The 10,215-nt window shown below is 38.2% G+C and overlaps 1 protein-coding gene across 3 annotated transcripts; it reads left to right on the top strand.

Moving 5' to 3' along the window:
* The first annotated feature begins 202 nt into the window (after positions 1-202).
* LOC107004805 (pentatricopeptide repeat-containing protein At3g22150, chloroplastic) lies at positions 203-3,784 on the top strand. Of its 3 annotated transcripts, none has more exons than XM_015203165.2 (3): positions 203-2,930; positions 3,066-3,188; positions 3,702-3,784. In XM_015203165.2, exon 1 carries the CDS (start codon positions 295-297, stop codon positions 2,794-2,796), a length of 2,502 nt encoding a protein of 833 aa, XP_015058651.1. In that variant the 5' UTR covers positions 203-294; the 3' UTR covers positions 2,797-2,930; positions 3,066-3,188; positions 3,702-3,784. The 3 variants fall into 3 exon arrangements, with proteins under 3 accessions (XP_015058651.1, XP_015058649.1, XP_015058650.1); XM_015203163.2 differs by having other exon boundaries at positions 3,061-3,188; XM_015203164.2 differs by having other exon boundaries at positions 3,061-3,188; positions 3,661-3,782.
* Positions 3,785-10,215: the final 6,431 nt, after the last annotated feature.

Raw genomic sequence — 10,215 nt, 5'->3', positions numbered from 1 at the left:
CCCTCTCTCAAAATTCTGTTCGCCTCTCTCCTCCCTCTCCCTATCTCACTTGCCATATATACAAATGCATAATTATCTAATGTTTACCCGAATGAGATTTATATAACCAAACACGGCTTCCAAAGTTTTTCCCAAATATTTTCGGGGCCAGGTTGGAAATATTGAAATGGATGAGTATTTGTAAAGACCAAACCATTGTTTTTTTTTTTAGTACTATAACTGAAAATAAGAAGCAGCAGTTGAAAATTTTATTTGGGATTTTTGTTGGATGAAGTGATAGTTTTGAGGTTGAAAATGCGTTTGGCAATGTCTTTTTCTTCAGCTCTTCCTCTTCCTCTTCCTTCAACTTTCTCACAATCTCCATCTTTGAGCTTAACCCATCTCCCAAATTTCTCTTCTTTACCCCTTACAGACCAACAATGCACTCTTACAGACTCAAAACCCAGAACAATTCGCTTTCGTTTGAGCGAATTGTGCAGACAAGGCCAACCCCATCTCGCCCGCCAACTGTTCGATACAATTCCTCAACCATCAACTGTCCTTTGGAACACAATTATCATTGGGTTTGTCTGTAACAACATGCCCCATGAAGCCATTTCATTCTACTCTCGATTGAAACATGTGGGTTCATCCGTATGTGATCAGTATACTTATTCCTCTGTTCTCAAGGCTTGCGCAGAGACCAAACTGATTCTTGTAGGTAAAGCTGTGCATTGCCACATTCTGCGTTCTGGGATTCATCCTAGTAGGATTGTTAGTAATTCTTTGTTGAATATGTACTCTGCGACTTGTCTTACATTGGATAATGGTTCCGAGTGTGATTTAGTTGAAAGGGTGTTTAGAACTATGCGTAAAAGAAATGCTGTTGCGTGGAATACTATTTTTTCATGGTATGTGAAAAGGAAGAGGTTTTCAGAAGCAGTGAGGTGTTTTGTTATGATGATGAGATTAGGTATTAAGCCAACTGTTGTTAGTTTTATTAATGTTTTTCCTGCTGTATCAGAAATAGGGGATGTTAGAGTTGCTGATGTTCTTTATGGATTGCTCGTGAAATTGGGTAATGCATATGTAAATGACTTGTTTGTTGTTAGTGCTGCCATTGTTATGTATGCTGAGCTTGGTTGCGTTGATTTGGCGACCAGAATATTTGAGAATACTTGTGAAAGAAATACAGAGATCTGGAACTCTATGATAAGCGGGTACATTCAGAATAATTTTCCTTTAAAAGCTGTTGATCTCTTTCTTGAAGCTGTAGAAGCAGAGGATGCTGTTACTACTGATGATGTGACATTTGTATCCGCTCTTATGGCAACTTCACAGTTGCAGCATTTGGAGTTTGCCCAACAGTTACATGCATGCCTGATAAAGAAATGCAGGGATATACAGGTTATTTCGCTTAATGCTATGATAGCCACATACTCTAGGTGTAACCATGTTGGCGATTCATTTAAAGTTTTTAATGGAATGAAGGAAAGAGATATAGTGTCATGGAACACCATGGTGTCTGTTTTGGTACAGAACGGACTGGATGATGAGGCTTTGATGCTTGTATATGAGATGCAAAAGCTTGGGGTTGCAATTGATGATATAACAATTACCATCCTGCTTTCTGCGGCATCAAATCTTAGGGACAGGGAAATTGGTAAACAGACCCATGCTTATCTTCTAAGGCACGATATTCAATTTGAAGGGATGGAGAGTTACCTGATAGACATGTATGCCAAATCTAATATGATTAGAGAAGCACAAGCAATATTCCAGTCGAACTTCACAAATGATAAAGATCAAGCGACGTGGAATGCTATGATTGCTGGAAACACTCAAAATGGATTAATTGAACAATCCTTTGTTGTCTTCAAGGAGATGCTAGAGCAGAATGTGAAGCCAAATGCTGTGACCTTAGCATCAATCCTCCCATCATGCAGCCAGTCTGGAAGTATAGCAATAGGCAAGCAGCTACATTGTTTTGCGATTCGCAATTTGTTTGAGAACAATGTTTATGTTGTTTCTGCTTTGGTAGACATGTATTCAAAATCAGGAATCATTGATTATGCGGAAAGTGTTTTTCTAAAATCTCCTGAGAAGAACTCTGTGACATATACAAATATGATTTTGGGATATGGCCAGCATGGGATGGGTAAGAAAGCTCTAACACTGTTCTACTCTTTGAGGCAGAATGGCTTAGAGCCAGATGCTGTTACCTTTGTAGCAGTCCTGTCTGCTTGCAGCTACACCGGATTGGTAGATGAAGGCCTTCAAATATTTGAGCTGATGGGCGAAGAATACGGGATTCAGCCGTCGGCAGAGCACTATGCTTGTGTGGTTGACATGTTAGGAAGAGTTGGACGGTTGAATGAAGCTCATAATTTTGCTAAACAGTTGGGTGTTGAGGGTAATGTCCTGGGAATATGGGGATCACTCCTTGCAGCCTGCAGAGTACACAGAAATTTTGAATTGGGGAAAATTGTTTCCAGTAAGCTGCTTGAATTAGAGGGGAGTGATGAAATTTCTGGTTATCATGTTCTGCTCTCAAATATATATGCAGAGGAAGGAAACTGGCAGTCTGTAGATGATGTCAGAAGAGGAATGCGCAAAATGGGATTGTCAAAGGAGGTTGGGTGTAGTTGGATTGATACTTCTGGATATCCACACTGTTTTGTATCTAAAGATAAGAAGCATCCTCAGTTCTGCATGATATATGATATGTTGGAATATTTAACCATCAATATGAAGGATGTTGGCTATAAGCCTAAACTTGAACTAATAGAAGAGTGGATCTATGGGCTAGAAGAATAAAAAACTATTAGTTCTCCCATTATGTTGTTGTTCTCCCACCATATACCTTTGTATTCATGACATTTTTGGACAGGATTTTGCTGGAGTTAATATGATCGTAGTTTATCAATGACCAGCTGCCTTTGAAATTCGAGGTAATTAAGTTGTGTTTAGCCTTTTTTAGTTTAGTTTTTTCTTCTGAATTATGCTTTTTTACTTTGTAAAGATACTCAGAAGTACGATATTCAGTTAATGATATGCATGCATATTTCTTTATTAACACAGAGCAGTCACGAATATCCAGTTTACCTTTTTGGTGGGAAACGAGGAGTACCAGATAGCAAAAGAAGGGTCTTATCCAAGATGACAGCTTCTATCAAGCTGTCTGATTGACTGAAGCACATTTAAATTTGGTGACCAGCTCTTTCCTTTGAATAACTTATACTTGTTCAGCAGATCGACTTTTAAACTATTGTACTAAGGATATTCTTTGATATAGTATTTGCAATTTCACGAGTGTTTTTATATTGGAGCCAAATGGCATTAATAACACTTGTTAGGGTTGATCCAGATAACTATTAATATGTCTACTAAGGTTGGTTCAGCCAATTATAGTATGTGAATATCAATGGAACTGGCATAAGTGGAGTTTATCATTTCTGGAAATGGTTCTGAAGCTACAACAAATCATATAGATAGGATAATCTCTGAAAAATCTCCTTATTAGGCTGTCGGCTTAATTTATTGGCATTGACAAACAAAAGCTTTATATAAATTAGATCAAGTTCAAGTTATTAGTAAGAGATTTTGTTGAGTAAATACGCATATAGACTCTTGCCAACCATTTAAGTTCCGAGTCCATATTATCTTTACTTGGTTTATCAGGTTCTGCATGCTTTCTTACAAGCTGCTTGTGTCAATTTAAGGTGAACTATTGCTCTTCAGTTTTCACAAGGGACAAAGGGTGTAGCGGCCTCTTCTTTTGGAGTTTTCTCCTTTTGGATAAGGTAAATAATTTTACTAAGAGTTAATGGTCAAAACACATCCAAACTATCACTTTTTGCGAGTTTCATACTCAACTATCATTGTTCGCTTTACCTACCGAAACTATCACCCCTGTTGCATTAGAACTCACCTGGGCTGGGTGGTTCATTTGTGAACATGCAGGGTATAGAATGATTGTTTATTATCTGAAGATAATATGCTTAAGTGAGTGAGAAACTGATAAAGTCATATGGTACATTGATGTTGCTAGATCCTAATATTTTTGTAATTTCTAAATCTCTCTAGATTATCAAAAGTGTTTGCAGCATCTTTCATAAGATGCATATTGTGAACTTGTAGAGTACTGCAGGGTTTGGCTGCCAATTTTCCAGTTTCTGCAAGTAGGTCAAGAATATACTTCCTCTGAGATAGAAATGTTCCGTTCTTGCTTCTATTTACTTCTAGTTCCAAAAAATATTTCAACCTAGTAGGCAAGAGAAACTTAAGGGAAGAGATCCCCTCACAATAAGAAGGATAGTGCCAGCTGCAGATAGTTGACCGAAAATAGAGTGATGACATTTGCTCATTTTCAGCCCACACGTGTGAACTACCTGACTGAACTTGTCAAACCAATCTCGGGGACTCTGGTTGAAGCCATACAAAGACTTCTTCAAATGATAGACTTTCCTATACTTCCCCTAAGTAATAAAATCGGGTGGTTGCTCCATATACACTTCCTCTTGAAGATCACCATAAAGGAATGCATTCTTCATATCTAATTGGTGTAAAGGCCAATTCTTGAAAACAACTAGAGAAATGTACAAACTGGCATAAATGAGTTAGGAAACCGGAGAAACGGTGTCTAAATAGAACCCCACAAGTCTAAGCATATCCTTTAGCCACAAGCTTGGCCTTAGGTCTTGCCATGTAACCTTCTGGATTAACTTTAACTGTGAACACACACTTACATCTACTGCTTTATTTCCGTTGAATCTACCAAATTTCACGTGTTATTTTTCTCTAATGCATGTGTTTCCTCAAGCATTGCATTTGATCATCTAGGATGATTCAAAGCCTCCTTTACAGTTTTGTGTATAGAAACAAAGTCTAGAGAAGCACTTAAGGATCTAGATGTGGAAGATATGCGATCATAGGAAACAAAGTTAGCAATAAGATATGTAGATTTGCAAGTCCGTGTACACTAGGTATATCAAAATTTTCTAAAGGATCAAGTAGGGAAGGATTTGATGACAAAAGAACTGGTGCTACTGTCACACCCCAAGGCTACCCCCTTGACGTAAACATAGGACCTAGGATCACAAGTGACCCCAAGCTAAACCTGAGCTGACATATCCTAAGCAATTAAGCATACTGAAAGAGTATCGAATAAAATATACTACGCGGAAGCTTAAAACCATAATTAACTGAAAATCGAGAATACCCAATACTAATTTGAGTATATAAAAGACTATGAGTTTAATAACAACGGGAAGATCAAACTCAAAATTAAAGCTTAATCTAGTAGTATGTCCGAAAAAACCTCTATCGACTAAAGTTGTTGGGACATGCCCCCAGCTAACTAAATTCACATGAAAAGATTAAATCCTAAGAAAACATGTCTATTGTCCTCGAAGTATGAGGACTCACCATGAAGCTGCTAAAGTGAAGATCGGAAACAAATCTATGTGTGATCTGGATGCTGAATACCTGAACCTATATCATGAAAGGATGTAGCGCAAAGTATGCGTCAGTACTTGGAATGTATTGAGCATGCATGATATAGTGTGCTAAATAAAATACATAACTGAACAAAACATACTGAACAATAACATAATCTGAACTGAATGTAAATGGTGGAATATACTGAAGGCTGAACTAAATGCAATGACCAAGTACTAATTTTGAATATAACATACTAAGACTCAATGCTAAATATAACTGAAAACCTGGTTGAATGCACTGAAGTTTGACTGTGGGAGCTACTAATAATCGACATAAAACCACGTGAGCTAATCGCGGAGTCCGATGTATACGTCCCAATGGGAGGACCCAATATACCTTGCCAGGGGTATAAAGGCATGATTGTTCGATGCATACGCCCTATCGATATGACCCAATGTACCTTGTCAGGGGGCATGAACGTCGTGATCACTCAAGTTGATGTCCAACAGAAGGCACTAATAAGCCTATAGGGCACGCAGTTTTGGGACTATACTGAAGGCTGAACTAAATGCAATGACCAAGTACTAATTTTGAACATGACATACTAAGACTCAATGCTAAATATAACTGAAAACCTGGTTGAATGCACTGAAGTTTGACTGTGGGAGCTACTAATAATCGACATAAGACCACATGAGCTAATCGCGGAGTCCGATGTATACGTCCCATCGGGAGGACCCAATATACCTTGCCAGGGGTATAAAGGCATGATTGTTCGATGTATACGCCCTATCGATATGACCCAATATACCTTGTCAGGGGGCATGAATGGTGTGATCACTCAAGTTGATGTCCAACAGAAGGCACTAATAAACCTATAGGGCACGTAGTTTTGGGACTATACTGAAGGCTGAACTAAGTGCAATTACCTAGTACTAATTTTGAACATGATATACAAAGACGCAATGCTAAATATAACTGAAAACCTGGTTGAATGCACTGAAGTTTGACTGTGGGAGCTACTAATAATCGACATAAAACCACGTGAGCTAATCGCGGAGTCCGATGTATATGTCCCATCGGGAGGACCCAATATACCTTGCCAGGGGTATAAAGGCATAATTGTTCGATGTATACGCCCTATCGATATGACCCAATATACCTTGTCAGGGGGCATGAATGGCGTGATCACTCAAGTTGATGTCCAACAGAAGGCACTAATAAACCTATAGGGCACGTAGTTTTGGGACTATGAGGATACGCTGAACCGTAGTCCAACTCGGTCTAAGCCTACACCCAATTGAAATGTATATAAACAACATAACTGAATTCTGCGGACATGCAAAATTTGAGAATGCAACGTTTAACTACTGACAATGAAACATTCATAACTGGGAATGTACTGTTTAACTGATCTAGCAAGTGCAACTCATGAACTAAGAGAATCTACACAACTAGGGTTTTGAAATTCATATAAAGAACTAAGCAACGATTTCACGAATACATGATAATTTGATTAGGAATAATATAACAGCTGTTTAACAACACTTCTGCAAGGTTTGAGAAACCCTAGGTCTAAACATGATATAGAGAATCAAGAATTTGACTGAATGTTAGGGACCTAGTGGAAGAAAGAAATCCACTAGTGAAATCTCACGTACTTGGTGATGAAATATACGGAGAAATCCTTCGATTTCGGGGCTGAAACTTTGAAGAACACTGCTGCTTGTTCTTGGGAGTTTTGGTAGACTTTTCCTCTTCTTTTTGCTCCAAGTTTGAATGATTTTAGGTGAATAAGGGTTCTGCGTAAGTTTGACTAAGTTATTAGGCTTAGACTGAGTAAATCGACGTAGTTTAGACATAAAACAACGAAGTTTAAGTGCCCAACGCATGGGAAAAAGACCTAAATGACCCTAACTTAAAAGCTGTCGATGGCCACCCACGGAGGGACCTACTGGCCGTAGGTCGACTTACCAACCGTAGATGGGGTCGTCGGTCAAGTTTGCCCGACAGGACTTCACTAAAACGAGCATAACTTTTTCCTCAGAGATGGGATTTTAGCAAAACCAGTGGCGTTGGAAAGAAGATTCAATTATCTGTCATTTAGTTGGTCATGGGCCACCTAATTCCTTTTGTGCTAAGGGTTATGACCATTTGAAGTTGACCCAACAACAATTTTCCTCTAACTAGCTGCTGACCCTCACCTATGGTCCGTAGGTCCAACCACGGACTATACTGGTTGACTGTGGGTGGGATCAGAGACCATAATATATGGGCATTAACGACGGAACCCCATCTACAGTCCGTGGGTGGTTCCGTCGGTACTGGCACCAGTTTTCTGAAAACTAGGATTTTTCTTCATTTTGAGATCCGAGGTATTACTGCTACAAATGTATCATCAGCCTCCCGTCACCTCGAATAAACTTATGCAATTTAGGGTTTGCCGGAACATGTGTTGAAGGCACAACAATTATGTGGTGCTCAATAGAGTAACTAGGAGATGGAAAAATAACATCATCTGATTGCATAACATGAGTAACCTGATAAATTGACCACTCATCTTCCACCCCCTTACTTGTAGAACTGCGAGAGATATAGAAGAAAAATGTAGTTTTTGAAAATATCACATCATTTGACACCAAACAGTTGCTAAGTTCAGTAGAATGACATTGATACCCCCTCTAAAGACAAGAATAACCCACGAAAACACATTTCAATGCCTTAGAGTCCAACTTAGTAACACATGGCAGTGCCTCTCGAACATAACACTTACTTCATTATACCTTTGGTTTCATTGAAAATAATGATTTGTTTAGAAAAAGAATACTGCGACGCAAATTACAAATAAGCACCGTGGATGACATGTAATTAATCAGAAAATAAGTTGTAGAGAGTGTATCAACCCAAATTTCGAGGAACTTTCATTGGGAACATAAGTGCTCGGGCTGTCTCAAGTAAAAGCCTATTCTTATTCTCGTCAACTCCATTTTGAGAAGGTGTATCAACACATGACGATTGGTGGAGAATATCGTGTTGTTTCAATAGGATTGAAACAAGTCTGACATATATTCTTTAGCTTTATTACTCCTTAAAATACACATCAAAGTATTGAATTAAGTTTTGATCTCAGCACAAAAGTGTGTAAACATTTGAAAGCGACTTTTCATGAAATAAATCCAAGTCATTCGATAGAAATTATCCACAAAAGTTACAAAATACTTATGTCCAGTTTTGGAACCGACGGGACATGGTCCCCAAACATCAGAATGAATTAGCTCAAAAGCTTACTCAATCAGTTTATTAACCCTTGGACTTAACGTGTTGCAATGATGTTTTGCAAATTGACATGATTAACATTTCAAAGAAGGAACGTTTTGAAACTGGAGGCATAGCTTCTTTAAGAAAAATAAAGAATGATGTCTCGCAATGTTGCTTCAAATAAAGCTATGACACTTGTGCATACAACAAATCGAGGCTCATATTTATTAAAGATATATAGATGATCAAACATATGTCCTTTTCCAATAACCTTATGTGTCGCAAGATCACAAAACATGCATGATCAGGAAAGAATGAAATATAACAATTTAGATCTATAATAAGTTTACTCACAGAAATCAAATTGAAGGCCAACTTCAGCAATTTTTTTTTGAAAGAAGGGTAACTTTGTATTAAAAAAATTCATCATCCAAGAAATGATGAAATGGAAACTCATATCCCATAATGTGGGCAGACCCCTATGAGGGTAACTAAATGACAAGTTTCCTAAGAAATCAACTACTTCTACCACCTCCCCCACCAAATCTCGTTTACACCAAAGAAATAGAAGACTAATACAACTTGTTAATCCTTTGAAAAGTAATTTTTTGTCCTTTAAAACACCTAGTATTTTTCCTTCCATATGGACCAATAGCTACATGTTGGGAAGAGCATCCTGCATTCTTCCTTTTTCCCTCTGCTTCCAACTCTTAGCCAACTCTTCAGAAGCTCTAAAGTAGTTTTTGGCATCACCTAGCTATCCTCCCCAATGCATAAAACATATTCATAAATTGGCAGCTATTTGGCAATGTTTTGAGCAGATGGTTGTTCACTTCAGCTTCCTGTTCACACATAAAGCACCTTGAACAAATTTGCATGCCTCTTTTCTGTAGGGCCTCATGAGTAAGACATGTTTTTCTGATTCGTATCCAAACAATACATGAGATTTCAATGGACATTTCTTTTTCAAATGCAGTTTCTAGGGCCGTCTCTCAATAAGTGGGACATTATAGTTCATCTTCCAATAGTTTGATTTCACTATATAGACCCTTTTGTTGTGTATTTCCCACTTTGGCTTATCAAGCCTCTAAGAAGTACCTGGATAATCAGTAAGAACCCCTCATAGCTTGACAACCTCCTCAATTTCACAATCATTCAATGCTCTCCTAAAGTAGATTCCAACCCTGTTTACTCCAGGCTTGTTCCCCAGTGTGTTTGTTCTGCATACTCAATGTATATTGAAGAAGGAATTGGTTTCTCAAACTGTCTTCCTCTATCTATATTTCATTCCAGAACCTTGTCTTCAGTCCATCCCCAACACTAATACATATGTTGTTTTTGAAATGTGGCCATAGTCTTCTAATGGTCTTCCAAACACTGCATCCAAATGTGTCCATAACCTCTTCACTTGTCCACCGGTTAAATAAATCATACTTTCCTGATATAAATCTTTTCCATAAGGCTCTATATTCTATACATAATCTCCATAGCCACTTTGGAGTAAACTACTATTTTGGAGACATGGGTTCTTCAATC

Source organism: Solanum pennellii, chromosome 11, assembly GCF_001406875.1.
Source record: "Solanum pennellii chromosome 11, SPENNV200".
Classification (NCBI taxonomy): domain Eukaryota; kingdom Viridiplantae; phylum Streptophyta; class Magnoliopsida; order Solanales; family Solanaceae; genus Solanum; species Solanum pennellii.
Note: the sequence above shows the minus strand (reverse complement) of the source record. Positions and strands in the feature narration are given on the sequence as shown.